The following is a 19,498-nucleotide window of genomic DNA, read 5'->3' on the forward strand; positions in this document are numbered from 1 at the left end:
TTCCGTCTTTTTCTGAGTCCAGATAGGTGAGCAGTGCACAGCGGGCATAAGTAATCCAGGGCTAGATACTCAGGTGTGTTAGCATCTCATGCTAAATGACTAATTGGTTTCTAAAGGATCTCTGTCCTTTTGTAAGCAATAGAAACAGTAGAGTTTTTATGGATAGTAACACTTAATAAAGCTCCATGGCTCACTGTCTTGCCAACACATGCCCTCCTGTTCTGGGAATGTCACACAAATCAGTCACTGGTTCCCCTTTTTCCCCAGGTTCAGTGAATCCAAAGCCTTGCAGACCTGGGTCATACTGTGGTGCTCACACAGCCGTGCCTTCCATGTGCCCTGCTGGATATTTCTGTCCTGAAGGCTCATCAACATACAATAGCCCTGAGCAGCTGTAAGTACTTCATGTGTTTGGTGGAGCCAGCTTTAAGTTTTTTTTTTTTGAGTCCAGAAATCAGAACATTTTCAGAGACTTTTCTCCTCTCTTCCTGCCTTGTTTTGCTTTCCAGGTGTGTGTTTCCCTACTACTGCCCCCCAGGCAGTGCCCATCCACTGCCTTGTGAAGGAGGATTCATGGCCCTCAGCTTGCCTGGTCCAAGGGATTCATTTGAGAAATTCTGCAGAATCTGTGACGCAGGCAGCTATCGGAACGTCTCTGCCAGCGCTGCCCCCTGTCAGCCCTGCCCAGCAGGCTTCATCTGCCCACAAGGTAAATGGGGCTGCTAAGAAGTAGTACAAGTAGTTTGAATTGTAACTAGAAAGCTCTCAGTTTTGTATGGGCAAAGCTCTCGATCCTCTACAGTTTTACATCCCTGGTGTGGGTGGAGGGGATGATCTTTTTCCTCCAATTCTGTGACTCAGCTGCGAGACCAGGAATTAAGATATTATCGGAAGTGTGAACCTAGGTGTTCAAGCCTTGCGGTGTGACAGCCAGTGCTGCATGGATCCTTCTAGGTAGGAGGAATAGCTTTACAAGCTCTTTGAGGTCTCTACTGGTTGGAATCCTCTGTTAAGTTCAGTGATGTGTTAGCTCATGCTGTAAAGCGTGGAGGAGAAAATGCCTGCCCACTGTGGCCACTGGATTTGTCCAAAGAACTGGAACAAACAAGTCAAGACATTGAAATATAAATAGATTAAATTGGAAAATGTTGAATGGTGTTTAATTTTACGTGTCCGTATGTGTTTTTATGTATTTGCATGTAACATATAAAGGTGCATGTTTATGTATAACTGGAACAAATAAGGGAGGTTCCGTCTGTCTTTTAACACTTGCTCAGTTCTGTAAGCAGTGTCTGTATCTGAGATAACCCCACTGCTTTCTCTAGGCAGTGAAAGTTACCACGAGAAGTCTTGTCCCAGTGGCTACTACTGCCCTCCCCTGGCATCTGCCCCCCTTCCCTGTCCCCCAGGGACCCATGGGAGCAACAACTTTGCAAAGCAAATAGAGGATTGTCAGGCCTGTCCTGCTGGCACCTTCAACCACCTTCCTGCTCAGGCTGCCTGTTTTCCCTGCGGCAGCTCTTCTTCGTCACAGCCTGGTGAGTTGCTGTTCGTGAGTGAAACTTTCCCTGCAGCTAAAAGAAAATCTAATAAGAAAATCGCCCAGAAAAGTGATCCCTTGATGTGGTTTCCCCATGGACTGCAAGACATGGGTTCCTCATGATGCTGTGTGCACTAACAATGCCCAGCTACTCTTCCTGTCCCACCTGGAAGAAGGAGGATTGACGTTTCAAAGCTTTCTTTTGTCTCTTATCTTCTATTAGCCAAGTGGTTTTGATCTCATCTCCTTCAAAGGAAGGAATAGATGAGCAGCCCTACTAATTTGTGCTCTATCATTGCTTTGAAAGCAGTGGAGTACTTTTGCCTTTGCAGAGCTTGCAGTAAGTGTAGTTGTGGTTTTGAGCCAAAATTGGGCACTATGGCCACGTCTAACTGGGACCGTAATAAAGCAGGAAAAGACTGAAAAAGCATAGGGGAGGAAGCTAAGTACAGTGGAGAATGCATATCCTTTACTCCATGTGTTGTGCAGTATTCTTCCAGCATTTCAAGCCAAGTGGTTTTGGGAGTCTTGAGGCACAGATAAACTGCAGACAGGAGCTCAGCAGCCTTGGCTGAGTCCTTATCCTGGCTGGTGGCTTAACCTACACATTAACAGGGCTTGGTAAAACACCATTGCTTCAATTCCCAGCTGGGCCTTTCTGCATTTCTTGTTAAATGGACACTGCAGCAAATGGTGCAATGATTGTGCTGGTGGAGCAAAGGACAGGTTGGCTCCTGCAGGCTTTCCTGTTGGCTTAGCTCTGCCATGCTAGAAGGACAGCAAACTCCAGGTGCGACTAAAACCCCTGATTTAGCCAGAGTATTCAGCACAGGAACTGCTCCTTTACTGTGGGCACAGGTTTTGCAAATTATCTTCCTTACCCTGACTTCCACTTTACATCCAACCCTTTGCTAAGGTGCTACCAGCTGTACCTGCCATGGGCTGAACCGGGCTTTCCAGCACTCAGATGCCTCCTGTATCTGCCAGGCAGGTTACGTGTACTACGATGAGCGAGGCAAGGAAAACCCTGACAGCAACAGCGATCAGGACTGCCTACCTCAGGTAAAACCTGGCTTCAAAACAGTTATTGCATGACACACGGGAGAGGGAGAGCAGCTTGATGCTTTCGGTGCTGGTTTTCAGGCTGTGGATGTGTGTGATCTGAGTTCAGTTCACTGAGCTGCTGCAGACGCAAGCAAGCAATTCAGCTGTTTTGTTCACTACCCTTGGCCCTTCCTTGTGGATTAATGGCATTTGTCTTCTCTCACAGAATCTCGCAAGGTTAAATTCATTGAGGGCTGGAGGCAAAAGATACTTGGGTGCTAGGACAACAGGGAGCAGCTAAGCACCTCAGGTGCCAGATACAGGAATTTAAGCCTCCGTATTTTCACTATGGAAACCTTCATTAGGGCTGGTTGAAGAATTTGGATGGAAAGTGAAATTGTTGTGATCTTTCTTCATGCTTTTCAAGTTGTCATTTAGCAACCCTTGTTGGATTGACATTATGTTGAAAACCAGTGATGAGTGGAAGGTTTTAGTGATGCTGCTTCTCTGTTGAAACACTAGAGCTTGTCAGGTTTCACAGGTTGGATGTCTTGTTTTTCTAGGTGGACGAGCTCTGTGCTCCTGGAGAGGTTCGTCTGGCATCTACGCGCCAGTGCGTTTTTCCCGAGCAATATGACTGCTCTCCATCCTGTGGGCCTGCAGGTGGAGAGATTAATGCAGAGCTGGGCATGTAAGTCTCAGCCTCTCATTAAGAAACACTTCACGATTAGTTCTGGCTGGCTAAGTTACTGAGCCCATGAGGTAATTCCAGGGTAGGACCTGTGGAGGTGTTTTTGAGAAACTTTCCATTGTTGGAGTTCCTTTGTGCGGAGATGCTGGCCTTCAGTCCTCGTTCATTGGCCTCACTCCTCTTCGTGTGTATTTAAAATTACCTAGTGATTTCTATGTAATTGGATGGAAACAACAGAGTGACTACCGACTGATGATGTAAGAGTGGATAAAGCTCACATTTTCTGAGGGAGAACTCTTCCACATATCTCAGATTAAGCCCACCTCAAGTGGATGATGATTTTATTAGAGTTACAACAGAATCAAAACCAGTTCTTATCCCCCCCTTCTAATGCTGATTGAAACTAGTTCTTGTCATATGCTGCTTTTTTTTTTTCTCTTCATGAATGAACTCCTGTATTGCAGAATCTCCTCCTGACATGCATAGCACAGAGATTTGGTGTGTTACAATTATACTCTGTGGCTTTCAACCATTTCATCAAGGCAGAAGGCTGGGGAGGGATACATGACCCTCTGCTCCAGACTGTAACTAATCCCTGGTAGAGAGGGGGCTATCGCATTTTGGCCTATCATGTGTGGTCCTTGTGCTAAGGAAGAAGCATTGAGTAACAGACACAGTACTGGTTGAGATGGACTGCGGGTTTGCTTTATCCTGTTTTCCATGACTATAGAGTAGGTCCACTCATTGTGTAGATTGTAAGATACCAGGGCTAGCCTGACCCTCAGTATTTTGTAGCTGTTTGCTCATGGATTATAAGTAGTCAGGACCTTTTTTCTGCTGTGCAGATGTCACTGCAAGCAGTATGTCTCAGCGGAGGAGCTCTGTGACCAGTTGTGTTTGCTGAAAGCCCCACGGATCTCCTTGAGATTTGGCATCAAGAGAGAACTGCTTCTGAGGATGAATGAGGGAGAAGTCAGGGTAAGTGTGGATCGTGTGAGAGCCTGGAGAGAGCCCTTAGAGATGACAGTTACATGAAGAGGCCCCTGGGGGCTGATGTTACTGAAAGGTATGAAGCTGTGAGCAGACAGAAGGGAGGCTCCTTATGTCTCATGGCCCAGAGGATGCTGCCTTCCTGAGAAATGACAGTTCCAGAATTGTGGCGAAAAACCTCCCTAGAGCCGTCTGCACAGCTGAATATAAGGTGTGATCACAACCAGGGGCTGAGCTCAGGGCTGATCCTGTCAGTGATCAGTGTTCCCCTTTGCTTTTAACAGGAGGTGGCAAATGTTCTGGGCCCAGACAACCATGTGCAGAAGAGCCAGCGAGTGCATTTGGTTCTGTTTAGCCCTGGTGGAGTGCTAGGTTTTATTGTCTCCAGCACAGACGTTTTGGATGCATTTCTCACAGGTAAGGTTTGAGAGCTCCTCAGGGTGAACTGAGATCCCAGCCAGGCTCAGCTGTCGATTTACTTTCAAGTCTGCACAGCAAGAGGACAGCAAGTTGGCACAGAGAGGGTATTTATTGTCAAACTAAGATTTTAGGTTGATTTTGGCCTTCCAAAATTGCGAAAAGTAAACTTCATTTGGTGGCAAATCTGTTAATATCTGTGCTGGCTCTCAATTCCAGTGTAATCCTGGTGCATGCTAGTGTCATTTAGAGTAGAATTTGGGCTTGTGTGCTCAAACCATCCACAGATACAAAAGAGTTCTGCATTGCCAAGGGCTGGGTGTTATCACATGCTGCTTGTTTTCCAGAGTTGATGCTTTCTTTTTTTTTTTTTTTTTCTTTTGCTTGTGGCAGGCAATTTTTCATCAGATCAGGTGCTGCAGAAAGGTTATAAAGAGCAGAGGGCTTTCTTCAAAGATACCCATGCTTTGCCCCTCGTCCCTAACCCACTGGTATGTCTGGAAGCAGGAGACACAATCCTTTTCCAGCTTCGGATCGATTTTCACAGTGAGTATTGCTTTGGTCTGTGTGCTCGTTGTGGATATATCAGCGTTCAGAGCAGTGACTGTACTTGTGGTAGTGCTGCATGTACGAGCACATCTCTTCACCTCCCAGACTGTCTTGCCTTCAAGGGATTCCTCATCGTTAGTCTAGGCTCTGCCAGTGACTCATCTGGTGTTTTTACATTTTGACTGGATTTCTGTAGGCTACAGATAATGTATTTCCTTCTGTTAGAAGAGCGTGTTTGCTGGGTAGCAAAACTGCTGGGCAGTTCAAAGGAGCTGATGCTGAGACCACCAGCAGCTCTCCTAACTGAAGTGGGTCAAAGTTGCTGACATTGTGCTGAACTGTTCCCAGATCGCACATCCAGCCATTACCCGGTTTATCAGAAGCAGCATCTTTACAACAGCAACCCCAGCTGGGATTTTGGACCCTTCCGAAGGCTAGATCACCTCGTCCAGGAGACTCGCCTCAACATCTCCTGGTAATATCTGGTGTGACTAATTGTGCATGTGTTAGGCGCAGGATTTGAGAGTGAGTCTTTCACATAATTGCTAGGTCCTTGGCAGCGAACAGCATGTGCAAATACAGAAATCTGCTGTGTTCATGTCCGTGTACTTAACTGTCATCACTGCTGCAGGCTAAAGGACACTTAGATCAACCTGTGCCTTCCTTCTTTCTCCCTTTTAGGTTTGCCCATGTTTTCCTGGAGTCTGGGACATATGTTTTCAGGGATAGGACCATTCAGGAACACTTCTTGATTGTGACTGTGAATGAAGCAAATGTGGGCTGCGGCCCCAGAAATGTGTCCTTCCAGCCCTCTTCTCTGTTCCAGCTGGCCAGACATGGGGTTCTGAAGCACCAGGAGCTGAACTTAGCTCCTAACTGGGCTGCTATCACAGGTACAGCCAAAATGCTGGGGCATTTTGAACTCTGATGCTTTGACATAACCTTCATTGTACCTGCTTGGGTGTGTTTAAACCAGCATTTCTTAAGAAATGCCATCAATCCATGGGCTGTGTCATTTTTAATCCATTTCCCCTGTCAGTTTTTCCTTCCCGAAGTTCACGGCTCTGTAGCCAAGAACCTGCTTGTGGAGGAGCAGAAGGGAGAGAGCGGGAAGGAGCAGTTATATTTCTACCCACACCCTGCTTGAAGAATTCAAGTAATTGAGGGCATTGTTTCCCTTGGCATGAAAGCAGAAAGTGTCAGTATGTTTCCATGATAAACTAAACTGAAATTAAATGCATCATTTAAGAGTTCACTAAAGGGTAACCAGAAGGGCAGTTAAGGTCTTTTCCCAAAGCCCTACCTCTCTGTAAGTGTTCTGCCTGTACCAGACTCTTGTCCTTCAGAGAGAGGACAGCAAAATGATGGAAATGAAAGCAGGAGTCTTGGTGCTCTTAACTACCTGCATGGAAAACATTTTCTCTCCTTGCCTGTGTGTACCAGATCAGGGAGGGGAGGAGCAGAAGCCTGTGTGATGAAGATGAAACTTGCTAAATGTTGGTTTCTGTGGGAAGGAGAGCATTTAGTGGAGTGTATAGGGAGACAGTGCTACGGACACAAACTGCTTCCTGTGTTTCTCACTTCTTGCCATCCCTTGTGGCTTCCCCAGCGGTGCTCTTTGTTCTGGGCTTCTTAACCGTGGTGCTGACAACCCTGGCTATTGTGCTGCAGCCCACTGTGCCCACCCTTAACCCCCTGAAGAGCTGGAAGCCACGGTGGAGGAGCCTGGGTGAGCCACACATCTCCCCAGAGTACGTCCTTCTTAAAGACAGGTAAGCTGCCTTTGGGTGGTAGATAAGCAGCAGCTCACACCTCAATAGTACCGAATCATGTCCTGCTGCACTTCTGCCTCCTTCAGTCCCCGGGGCTGGACTCCTGGGCAGCAGCACAATAGCCTGAGTTTCTGGCTGCATGGGAAGTTTCTTGGTGTTCCCCAGCAGTGTTTCAGCTCTCTTCCAGCACAGTGCATGACAGCTCTACCATGCCCTCTGCACAGAGTACTGTTCTAAGAACTGCCTGACCTAGGCTTCCTCTGTTTGTTTTGAACCTAGAGAAAAAAAATGTTCTTCTGCTTGAACTGAAGTAGTGATAGGGCAGTGTCTGATTTGACCAGGGTGAATGTGTATGTCAGACACAGAGATGCCCTTCACCAGCTTCTGTCCTTGCCTCTAGCCTGCAGTACTATCAGACGCTTGGCCCTCGAGGTTCTGGAGAAGATGCTGGCTTTGGAGAGAAAGGAGCTGCACATAAGGAAGGTGAAGTGATGTGCCAACCCCAGCTGTTTTCCCATTGCTTTCTTACCACTTGCTCCCCATTCTGTGTCTTCTGTTAGCCTGGTATGATGATTTTGATACCTGCTCACCTAGAAATATGTTCACACATGGCCACAGGCACTTTTACTGCTTTGCACTCGTATGTAGATGTTTATAGATGTTTACACACACGTCTTTTTATTTTAGGTTCACTTAATCTCTTTAGCTGGGGACTGTAACCTCCCATCATTGGAATGAATTAGTGTTTTTTTTTTTTTTTTTTTTTTTTTTTTTTCCATTAGTGTGTTTTGTTTTTGCCCTCCTAGAAGGTAGGAGGGCAAGTGGCTAGCTCTGAAAAATAATTTGGACCAACAGTGGGTTCAAATGATTAGTGAAGGAAAAAAAAAGATCTTTAACAATAATTCCCTGGACTATTCTGTTGTTTATTCTATTCTCTGAATGCATGTGACTCGTGGGCCTAAAAAGGCCTTCGATGACCTCATCTTGGCAATTTCAGGATGTTCACAGCACGGCTGGAGCCCAGTAGATGGCACTATCTAGTGGTGCTGAGAACAGTTCATGGAGAAACTACCACTCACAGCTACAAATCTGGTAGAGAAGTAGCACCCTGACAGTTTACTGGACAAGTTAGAAGTTGATAGTAACGCTCCGTCATCCTCCCCCTTACTAGGGAATGAGACCTTTCCTTACGTGTCTTGCCTATTCATGGTATTTACTCTCAGTACACAAAACACTGTTGCCTCCTGTGGATAGTGAGTGCCCGTTGGGGGGAAATAGAATAGATTTGTGGCCAGTGGTCAGGCTTGAGACTTACCTCGTGTTTCAGAAGAGTGTTTTGCAGTCAGAGATCTGGAGGATTTCAGTGTTCGCACCCTGTATGATAAGCTGGAGGATCAGAATTTGCACCTGGCATCTCAGCTGGCAAAACACAGGATGGACGTGCTGCTGTTTTACAACGGAGTCAGGCAGCAGATTCAAGGTCTCACGGTCAGTGTGAAGAAACAATTGAGGGAAGGGGAGTCTTGGAACTGTGAAACTTGTGAGATGGATGGTTCCCCTGAAGTGGGGAATGATAGGTCTTACTCCCCACTGTACCCTATTTTGATTTTATTGTACACTAATTTTTTATTGTACCCTAGCATAAAATAGCTCGTGCTAATCTCTGTTTTGATATGAGAGCAAGAAAGTGAAATGAATGGATTGTGAGGCTTGCAAAGTAAAACGCTATTTTGTTGTAAACAGGACATGGTGCAAGCACTGGACTCTGAAGGCCGGAAAATCTTTGCCAGGCAAAGGATTTGTGGGCATAAACCTGCAGAGAGCAGCTGGGCAGCAGTGGCTGTTGAACCGTGTGATGAGCACTGTAGCAGCAACTTCCGAGCAGTAGGGCACACAGGTGAGAGAAAGGGCAGAGCAAGAGAGAAGTGGAGCGGGAAGGAAGAAACAGTGGAATGGTTAAAAAAAAAAAAAAAGGCACGTCTCATACGGATGAGCTTGTGTCTTCCAGTGTTGTTGTAATTCTTGAAGAGTTGACAGCCTGTTGACAGAATACAGGTCTGTCAGCTTAGGCACGGGTGAGCACAGTTACAGCACCTCCCAGAAGTCCAAGCCTAATGAGTATGGCAGTGTCTGGTCGTCTTTTTAGGAGGCATCTTGAAGCTATCTGGGGGAAGTTTCAGAGAAAGGTGCCTGCTCTTGCTTTTGCTCTGGTGATGACAACTTGACAGTTCTGTAGAAGTTCAATTTAATTGCTTATTGGGTTCCATTAGGTGCACCGTGGCAAGAGGTAACAGAGTTAATGAAAGCTCTGGAAATCCTTCTTGGGAGAGCTCAGCACAAGAATATCTCTGTGAAACAAGAGATGGAGCAGCAGGCCCAAGGACAGGATGCACCAGCAGTTATACCCTCACTGGGCAGCCTGGCCAGTGAAAGTAAAGCAGAAGTAGGGGAAGGGCAGGTGAGTTGCAGGTGTCTGTTGCAGGGCCATCTCTCACCTTTCTGCAGTTTTTTTCCACCTGCCCATTTCTTTAACTCTTGGGCCTTCTTTTATCCCACAGGATCATGAGTTGCTTCACCAATATGAGCTTTTCTGTAGAAAAGGTGCTCTTTTCAGCTTCCCTGGACATGACGAACACGGTGAGTACGCCATGGTTACTCAACAAAGGTCACAGTAGAAGGCTGACTCAGTGAAGCCTAGGTTAAGAGAGGATCTGTATTTTGCTAACAGAACAAATGTATAATCACCTTTCCCCGTTGATGCTATTTTTACTCACACATAATTCTTTTCATTGAGGTGGATAACTGGAAAATTCTCCAGTTTAGTAAAGCTACTTCTGCCCCCTGTTCCTTAAAAAGAGGGAACCCAAGAATCTTTCATCCCCACAGACAGGCATTCTCTCTGCTGCATGAAGTATTTCTTTGTGGCAGCATGTTTATTGCAGTCATCCAGCCATGAAGAGCTTCTTCTAGCTTCAGGTGTTAAAAGTGTCCCCCCGTTTTTAGATCCCCCGCTGGCTTACCTGACTGAGCTGGAGGTGGAAAGCCTGATAGCAGCTTCCCCCCTTGCCAAGACTCTGTGTGAGATCAAGCAAGCTTTGGTGAAGCTGCAACAACCTTCAGACCGTTGTAATCCAGGTAACAAAGCTTAGTCTGTATTGCAGTGTCTGTTTCCCTATAGGGGATAGAATATAAGGTTATAAGACTGGCTGGAAAGAAGTCCCTCATCCTTGCTGTCTTGGTAAAGCATTTGCACACAAAAAATATCTGCTGCTGTGCTGCTGGGCATTAGAAGGAAGTCACCAGAAGACTGATAAGCCAAACAAAGTGTTTGAATAATTCACGTGTGTAGACTGAAAAAGCCAGCTTGCTTGGCATGTGGCATCAGGGAGTTTTAAATCCTTCTGTAAGCAGAATTAGAGGAAGTTCCAAGCGGCAGGCCAGGTTTCCTCTGCCAGCCTTTTCAAGGAACTCCCCAGTAGTTACTGGCATGTTTAGGGGGCTGGGCTACCAGTGCACTCTCAGGCAGTGTTGTGATGGAAAAGAAACTGTGGCTTTGGAGTCTGGCACAGGGCATGGCACAGGGCTGCTGCACAGTGAGCAGACAGCAGCGAAGGCGTGAGTAAGAGGAGTGGCAGACGGCTGCCATGTGCAAGAGGACAAGATGGAGCATTCAGCTGGCTTAACATGTACCTCAACAGCTGTTTTCCTGCTTTTCAGAGAAATGTTTAAGTGACAGCTCCTCAGAAGATACGAGGAGTGCCCTCATCCCCACAGACCTGGCCAGTTTGTCACCTCACCAGTTTGTGGTGTACCGCTTTGGCTGTGCAGTGGTGCGCCTGTTAATCGGGGCCTGCTCATGCCCTGCTTTTGTCCTCTCACTGGCTCACTCAGTTCCTGCCCAAAGTCCAGGCCGAGAGCTTCTCCCAAGCCCTGGGGACTGCTACTATGATGCCACCACGAAGTACCTCTACGTACGTGCAGCAAGGCTGGAAGATGCAGGGGAATTTACTGCTCTCCTGCTGAACGCTGTGGTGTGGATCACAGCAGGTACAGGTGTGAAGAGGAGTGTGTAGCCTGTGGTAGAGGCAGTGTCTGGTCTTCACGTTGGTTCTGCATGTGGGAAATGACACCTTGTGTTGAGATACGTTGGTAAATAGGGGGGGTCCTGTTCCCAAAAGCAGGCAGGATTTTATGAAACCTAGGAGCATCAGTTTGGTTTTGTTTTTTTTTTGTGTGTGTCAAAAAATGTCTGTGTCATGGATAAAGGATATACTTGTACACATTAAGTGTGCAAGAACAGGAAGAAGAATTGCCTCTGATGTTCTGACTTAAAACAGTCTTGATGTCAACAGATATGGCCTGTTCCTTTTCCTTTGCTTTAGGTTGTCCCTCAACTGGTATCGGTCATTCCTGCTTTCTGATGGAGCTCAACAGAGCTATCATGGCTCTTGCCAATGCTTTTTTCCTGCATTCATGGGGGATAGCAGAGAAGGTAAATGTGGTGATTTCCTCTAATGGCAGCAACTATCTAACCTGCAAACCTGAAAGCCAGGAGGCAGAAGCAGTATAAAATGATTTGATTTTTTAGGAACTGTTTTTTTTTTTTTTTTTTTTTTTTTTTTTCTGGCTGAGCCTCATCATCTCTGGAATTGTGATGTTCTGTGCAATATTTGGGTGTTTGATTTTTTGTCTCCAACTTCAGCATTCTTCAGGAGGTTGCTTAGCTGTTCATTTTGACCCTCAGAAAGTGCTCAAAGAACTTGTCAGCATCAGAGTATCACCGCTCCCATGTGTCAAGCAAAAAGCCCCAGAAGAGAGGTAAAACTCATCAACAGGTTGCTGCCAGAGAAATAGAAGCATTCATACTATGTAGAATGATTTACTTTGTCTTTCTAGACAGTGGATATGTTACTCTTCTGTTTTGGGTGGCAACACGTTGTTTCTATCAAAGTTTGTGCTTCCCAACATCCTATTTTTTTCTGTTCACGATCTGGAGTCCCGAATCAGCTTTGCTGTATTGGTACAGATTCAGGATTCCACTATGAAGATCAATTTCATCATCTGGCTTTTAAGCTCTAGGAAAGTCATTGACCAGTGCCTCGGTCATTTGTTTCAAATATTCTTCAGGCATATAACTGAAGCAGATAAATCCCTTTTGCTAATCATAGAATCATTAAATGGTTTGGGTTGGAAGGGATCTTTAAAGACCTAGTCCAACTCCCCTGCCAGGAACAGGAATGCCTCATACTAGATGAGGTTTCACAAAGCCCTGTGCAACCTGATCTTGAATGCTTCGTATTTGGGCAACCTGTTCCAGTGCCTAATCAGCCTTGTGGTAAAAAAAATGTCTTCTAATATCAAATCTGAATCTATCCTCTTTCAATTTGGAACCATTACCCCTTGTCCTATCCTTACAGAATGTGGTAAAAAGCCTTTCACTGTCTAATCTACCAGACTTACTTGGAGATATAGTGCTATCCTGTATGTTTGCCTGCCTGCCTTTCTTCCTTCATTCATTCTTTCCATTCTTCTGAAAAGAAATAGATAAAATATGGGCTGTACTTCTGTGATTCCTTCTGGAAATTCCTGTCATGTTTATTTCCCAATTAGGGTGTCTAATCTGGAAAAGAACCAGGCCCTTAAGCTGCAAGTGGAGACCCAAAACAGGATGGAAAATTCCCAGAAAAGTAACTACAACTGGGTGTTAGATCCCTCTCCTGTTAAGGTCAGTCATTCATTTTACTAGTTTTTCTCTGACAGTCATCCATCAACATCTCTAGAACTTCCCCTGATATTTTGAGTGTGCAGGGGAAAAAAATGAAAAATTCTTTAGCGTTTAGGAAGTTAAGAATTTGTTTTCTCTTTTAACTCTCACCCTATGCACAGTGATAGTCATCAAAGATCTCAAATTATGTGTATTGATTTAATACAGAGTTTTTAATACAGAGAGTCAGTTCAGAGAGTCTTAATTTCAGAAAAGTATGAAGTCCTTATGCTCTAGAAATTAAGTATGAACACCTAAACTTTTTAGTAGTTTTTTGACAATCTTGTTCAACCTCAGTCTGACAGACACATTAAATTGATTGGCCAATGCCTGCAAAACAACAGCATCACTTCTGCATTTCTCTCTTGCTACAACTCCTGCTAAGAATTTGCATTCAGTGAGACACCTTCTTTACTCGCAGTTATGACATGACCTGTATCCTCTGAATTGGCATGCCTGTCCCCAAGACTGACTGCTCCCTGCTAAAAGATGCTGCCATTGTAGAATGTGTGTTCGTTGTTTTCCATGAAGGTATTTTGTGTTCTCTAGCTGAAGGTTGCGAAACTGGAAGAGAGGCTGGATGAGCTAAACGAGGAGTTTTTTGACCTGACAGTACGGGCCTTGAGCATGAAGGAAGATGGGAAGTCGTTGGAGGAGGAACTGAGAATGCAGGAAGAGGCATTTACGGTATGAATCAGCTTTTGCTATTTAGTCTTTGACCAGCCATAGAGCAGTGGCCACAGCAGCTCATCTTTACATAGGCACATGCCCTTGTGATTCAGCTTCATTGCATTGCAGAGGTGAAGGAAGGTGAAAAAGGCACACCAGCAAACACGTGCTTGTGCCAATCAGTTGCATTCCAATCTGAACCTCCATAAGCTCCAGTATCTTTATTTCAGAGTATTAGACAATGGAAGAGATTCTTTTTTGCTTAAACATAAAGATTGTCTTTTCATGTAATTGTCCCCTTACTTAAAGTTTTTTTTGCAAGGTAAGTGGTATAACTCACGTACTCCATGTTCTTATGGTGTAAGTATCAAGGTGAGCTCAGTCCACAGCTGTGGTTTCAAGCTAACGAGTGAGAAGCAACAGCTTGAATTAAATGCTGTGCTTCATCAACACAACCTGGGAATCAGGCTTCCTTTGTTCTCTTCTCATCTCCATGCGTGATACTGGATAAGTCCTGTAAATTCCTTGTTCATTAGTCTTTCAATTTATTTCTCAAAAGCCACTATGTAAGCCACAGTGATAAGCAGATTCCTTGAGTCGTACGAAGAGTGACACAGCCTATCCTTAAGCTATGTAGTAGAAAGCAGAGGTGCTGAGAATTCAAACACTGTGTAGAATAACATGATACTGAATGAAATTGCGGTTTTTAAGAGAAAGCTGTGGAGAACAGCCATTCAGGTACAAGTCCTTTTATTTTTCTTGTGTCTTTTGGTCTCCCAGCAGGTACTTTCAAAACCACAGGGGTTTTGTTTCTTACGAACTCGTCTGTTAGAGCTTTCTGGTTCATCACAAAAGATTCAGGTGAAACCATTATAATACAGCCAAGTTCTGTGATCTTAGGGAGCAGTTTACCTGCAAGAGAATAAGAACCCTCTTCCTTTTCATGTATACCTGTTTCTAGCAGTAAATAAAGAATTAAAATAAGCTGGATGTCTTCTGCACTGAATATTTACCTCCAGCTGTTGCTGAATTTTTAGAGTGTGATGCCTAGAGCTTGAAATTATTACTGGTGTGGCTTTGATGTAATAAGGCGTGGGTTGTTTGCAGTATTTTGAAATTCAGATACAGCGAGCTCTGTAAAGGTCAGAATGTGCAATGAGTGTGCCCTATGCAGCTCGCTACATGCTCTTGAGTCACTGCGTCACCGTACAGTGCTGGCAGTAGATCCTGTCCCAGACCTGTCCACTGGGCCAGGTGGCCTCAGGGGTGCCTTAGCCATCCCTTGATGCTGTCCACTGAATCTACACTCGGCTTTTGTTTTGATTTTCTGTAACAGACTGCAAGCAACAAACGAGTGTGGGGAGCTCAGCAATATTCAGAGCTGTTGGATTCTTGGGCCACAAAGAGGGATGAAGCCCTGCTGCTGGAAATAAGGAAGAACTGCATTGCTCGGAGGATTGAAGAGATGGAAGCAGAACTATTTTATCTTCAGCAAAGTAAAACAGGCACCAGCCAATTTCCTTGAGGAACCTAGCTCATAAATCAATAGCTAAAGGCAGATTATGGGAACGTGTTTGAATCTGTGGACAGAGTGCTTTATCTGAAGTATCTTGACAGATACATACATAGTTGGAGTTGCACTTGGTCAAATATGTCATGAATAATCCATATTCTGTTTGCTTTAATTGGTTGAAGTACATTCACGCTTACCCTCAGTCATCAATAATTTTCTGGGCTTGAGAGGAAAGCTGAAGTTCTTAACGTTGTTTACTAATTTCAGAGTTTTCATTGCTAAATCAGTAAAGCAGAGAAGATGTGAGGCTGTGGGTCACCCCATCTTACCAGTGTATTCTGTACTGCCTTTTTGATCTCTGATATCAAGGATAGTTGTGAGGATCTTTTAGGTACAGTTCAGAGCAATACTTCAAAGCCTTGCCCAGCATTTCTGTGCTGCCTATGCATGTTTTCAATAGAATCGTACTGATCTCAGTAAGGTCTGCTGGCAGAGACCTTGAAGGCCTTTAGAGGTGTGATGTTTGGACAAAGTATGCTTAAATCATTCCCTGTAGTAGAGCGTGCAGCAAGCTGGGTATCTGCTGGTGTCCAGTGCTCTGGGAGCTTGATCTTTAAATAGAGTATATCTTTCCTACCATTTCTACTCTTTTAGTCTGTCTTTATGATGCCAGGAGACCCTGACTGCAGAATAGGCTTTGTTTCTGAGGAGTGAGATTGGACTCAGCACACCTGCTGTCTCTTTCTGCACAGTATTCCTTAGCTCCAGGTGAAGCAGCATAACATAAACTTGTTCATCTGTGAGCTAGCACAATGCCTTGGCAAACCGCGTTGGTAGGCTTCAGCCAACTGTTTCCAACAGCAAAGTCTGTTCTTTTTTCATTTCAGTGTTTACTGAATTGCTTATGTGTGAAGAGGTTTGTGAACCCACTCCTTCCTGGTTCCAAAACACAAACCTGTGCTTACTCATTCTGCCTTTGCATAACCATAGAGGGTATTAAGAGGGTGAGACCTGAGTGCCTGGGAGCTTATACAGAAGCTCTCAGCTTTAGTTCCATAAACTGGTGTCTCTCCTCGATCCAGAGGAACTGCCTGTTTTTTGCCCTCACCTACTCACTTTGGTGGTTCCACATTTTCTGAGCTTGCTCCCAGAAGCACAAGCTTTGTTGTAGTTCCTTTGCACCTTGGGAGAATTTAGTTATTTGCTGACACCTTGAAGGGACTTTCAGAAAATGAGAGGATTTTAGGAAGCAAAATGTACCTACATGCAACCATTACAAAACACCGTGATTGCCTTCATCTGGGATATATAGTAATGAAAAGGCTGTCATTGCTCTCCTAATTGCTTTATTTTCAGGTTATCAGCAGATATAACAGTACTACATTGACATAAGTATCTTCAGTGACTGCTGTCTGTAATATCCACTGGAAAATACAGTACACAGGTGATGGAGTTATCTCTCTGTGCTGTGCTTCCAGCCAATATTTGTAAAAGGTATGTCGGAAGGCAGTAGCAAGTGAAATCTGACATTTTTTTTTCATTGCAATAGTTTTCCAATGAAAATAATTACTTTTATTTTAGATCAAAACAAATATATGTTTATAGAGTTTTGCTGATTTTTTTTCCTTTTTCCTCACTGTTGTTTTCTTAACAAGTACACTTCAGTTATAAATAAATAATTCTGTGTTTCAAATTATTTTTTTTCCACAAAATAAAAGATTGTCAATGAAAAGACCAGAATTTCACACAGCGTTTTCTTTTCATGTTCTGTTGATGGTTACTGAAAGAAAGAACAAATATAAAGAGGAGTGGTGCAACCATTATTTTTCTTCTTCTTCTAAAGTATTTACTGTTGATAGCTCTTTTTCTAGTGTTCTCTGAAACCTTCTGGAAGTCAAGCTCGTCTGGAGTAGCTCTGAAGTCCCCTCACGTTTGGAAGGCTGCTGTTTCCCTGAGACTGCTGATAAGACTGACCAAGTCCAGGGTGACTTAATTTGGAATTCGAAGAAGGATCACAGGGCTGTTGGTTTTCCTTCAGTTGTTTTGACTTATGCCTCTCTTAATAGAAAATGAAAGGCCCTTTTCAGCATTCAGGGTAAAGTTTAGCTTCTCATAGAGAGCACCAAACATGGCTGTGAGTGTGAAAAGGGAGGTATGGTGAGTTCCCTGACCAGGAACCTCTCCAGCTTACAGCTGTGTGTGGCTCTGAAGCAACACCTGCTGAAACTGGGTGGTTTCTGCTGCTTTTGTCTTCCAGTGTGAAGCTTATCAAGCCTCCTAGTGTGTTAACAAAGCCAGACAATGTTCCAGTGGTGTGTGTCGCAGTTACTGAGGCCCACCTTGGCTGTGCTCATTATGTAGTTAATCCTTGCTTCTCATCCAGATAGAGCTCGATACCGTGCTTTCAAATGCTGTTGGAAGAAAAGGTCCAGTGAAAACAACTAATGAGAATGTCCATCCGAAGAAAATGTCCAGTGAGGATTTCATTAGGATGTCAACGCAAATGAAATGCAGTACTGGTCCGGATCTGCTGGCAGAGTCTCTGCAGATTTTCACACTCAGTGCTTAAGTACAGGCCAGTTAATTAAGCCTATTCAATTGCCAGCTACAAACATAACAATAATGAATATCCATTGAATTCTCTTAGACTGTAGCAGATGCAGGTTATTATGACCCAGCTTACCCCACAGCAAAAGAATTTTGTGCTGAACTATACAAATGAGTTTTTGCCTTGACTAAAAGCACAGGTTGTTTTAACTTGGCTGACTTAGAGTGAAAGGCAGATAACTTAAGGTACCAGAAATCAGACATCTGAAATTAAGTTGCTTTTTAAAATGGTCAAATGAAAGTTAGGATTACCTCCCTGTAGGACAGAGGTTTCCTTACAATCTCAGTCTTGACCTCCAAAAAAAAAACCCAAAACTTTCTTTGAAGTTTCTGGTTTTATGCCATGCTTTTATCCCTAACAGGACATGAAGGTTCTCAAGAAGCTGTGTTTATGCCACTGTTGAAAGATAACAGTATTGTCGCTCCAAAGTTCCCATGTTGGTGGCCTAAGGTAGGTGTTTCTGTAATGTTGTTCTCAAACCTGAGAGGAGAAAGTATCATGGCAGCTGTGTTCCTCAGGAAGGAATAAAAGCCTGAGGTAAAGAAGAATGCTTTAAATTTATGGTCAAAATGAGAAGTCTTTTCAGAAGTAAAAAAAAAACAAAACAAAAAACCTACAGCTAACTAGAAAAGAAAATGCTTGTTAATAGCTTTTCATTGTGAAGTACTGAAATCATAGATGACTTGGTGTGTGCCGTAGAAGTACCAGAATGGCATTTGATCTTTTCTTACCAGCTTCTTTTTTTCTTCTCTGGAGATAAACTGGGAAAGTGGGAAGATTTGAAAATGTCACCTACTGACTGAAAACTAGAAAATGTGGCAAGCAAACAACCTTGCTTTTGGAAGTTCCATCCACAGAAGGTAAGCCTCTGGCCTGAATGAGATTTAATACTTAGGCTGAAATACTAAATGCCTCCTTCCTGTGACAAAAGAAGTCTCACTGTAGCTAGTTCATCAGTTTGAGGCCAGGAACATGCTTAATGACTTTGCCAAATGAAGCCTCGTTTCTTGCAGACACAGGGTGAATCGTAGAAATTGACAGCTGCAGCCTCAGGTGTCTGCTTTCAGGGTCAGTCTTGTAATTGATTCATCTTTAACTTGGTAGTTTTATTTCTGAGGTTGTTGAAGTATTCAATTAACGTGTCCTTAGTTGTCTCCTCTAAACTTTTACCTAACCAACTTTGTAAATAACTTTATAACTGCTCATGTGGATCATATCTCCATGGGATGGACCCTGTCCCATCCGTGATGTCCTGTAATCCTGCTGATTTGCTGTGCTGAGTACTTCTTCATACCCTGCACAATGAGAAACGTACTAAACCTGCATATAACATTTAAGATAATCTTGTAAAAGTAATAAATAAACCTTTCTTCTTCAAGGTTCCTCTTAAAAAAAGGCTGTAAAATCTAATCAGTCAAAACATAACTTCCCTCTATAAAACACCCAGTGATACATTGATCTCAGAATAAAGATAAGTTTGCAAACAATTTTAAAATTGCAACACTTGATTGTGTGCAAATCTTTTGTTGCTGAAAATTCTTCGATTTAAACAAAAAAATCTCCAAAATGTGTTTTTAACAGTGACCCCTAAATAAGAAAAGGGCTGTTGGGACTTTCCAGTAAGGTTCCCTACATGCTGATGATTGTACAGTGAATTCACCTGTGTCCGTGTGCACACTATATGACAGTCTTCGATATATTCATTATTTGCGTCATGGGAGAAGTAGTATCTATATTTTCCACAAGGAACGCATGCTCAAAGAAAGATCCCAGTCAGACAGCAGTTTAAATGCCTTTGTAAGTAAAACAGCTCTCTGCCATTAAATCCAAAGGGGAAGGATGTGGTCAACTATAGTCCTCTGATTTAAATGCCTTCAGTATAGCCACTATTCTATATGTGTTATTTGTTCTGACTTCTGGTAATGCATACTTTGAATCCAG

General features: G+C 43.9%; 1 protein-coding gene across 1 annotated transcript in view; it reads left to right on the forward strand.

The window, feature by feature from the left end:
* Positions 1-16,683, forward strand: part of LOC137843735 (zonadhesin-like) — a 36,266-nt gene extending 19,583 nt beyond the window's left edge. Inside the window, exons 33-55 of the mRNA XM_068659317.1 lie at positions 268-394; positions 510-709; positions 1,326-1,538; positions 2,457-2,602; positions 3,148-3,275; positions 4,121-4,253; positions 4,550-4,682; positions 5,076-5,228; positions 5,580-5,706; positions 5,913-6,124; positions 6,841-7,003; positions 7,404-7,486; positions 8,331-8,491; positions 8,747-8,900; positions 9,274-9,461; positions 9,562-9,640; positions 10,007-10,138; positions 10,721-11,050; positions 11,386-11,495; positions 11,706-11,821; positions 12,614-12,728; positions 13,317-13,454; positions 14,773-16,683. Coding sequence (XP_068515418.1) covers positions 268-394; positions 510-709; positions 1,326-1,538; positions 2,457-2,602; positions 3,148-3,275; positions 4,121-4,253; positions 4,550-4,682; positions 5,076-5,228; positions 5,580-5,706; positions 5,913-6,124; positions 6,841-7,003; positions 7,404-7,486; positions 8,331-8,491; positions 8,747-8,900; positions 9,274-9,461; positions 9,562-9,640; positions 10,007-10,138; positions 10,721-11,050; positions 11,386-11,495; positions 11,706-11,821; positions 12,614-12,728; positions 13,317-13,454; positions 14,773-14,961 — 3,530 coding nt within the window. The 3' untranslated portion in view covers positions 14,962-16,683. The remainder of the gene's footprint in view (positions 1-267; positions 395-509; positions 710-1,325; positions 1,539-2,456; positions 2,603-3,147; positions 3,276-4,120; positions 4,254-4,549; positions 4,683-5,075; positions 5,229-5,579; positions 5,707-5,912; positions 6,125-6,840; positions 7,004-7,403; positions 7,487-8,330; positions 8,492-8,746; positions 8,901-9,273; positions 9,462-9,561; positions 9,641-10,006; positions 10,139-10,720; positions 11,051-11,385; positions 11,496-11,705; positions 11,822-12,613; positions 12,729-13,316; positions 13,455-14,772) is intronic.
* Positions 16,684-19,498: the final 2,815 nt, after the last annotated feature.

This window comes from Anas acuta, chromosome 23, assembly GCF_963932015.1.
Source record: "Anas acuta chromosome 23, bAnaAcu1.1, whole genome shotgun sequence".
Taxonomy (NCBI): Eukaryota; Metazoa; Chordata; class Aves; order Anseriformes; family Anatidae; genus Anas; species Anas acuta.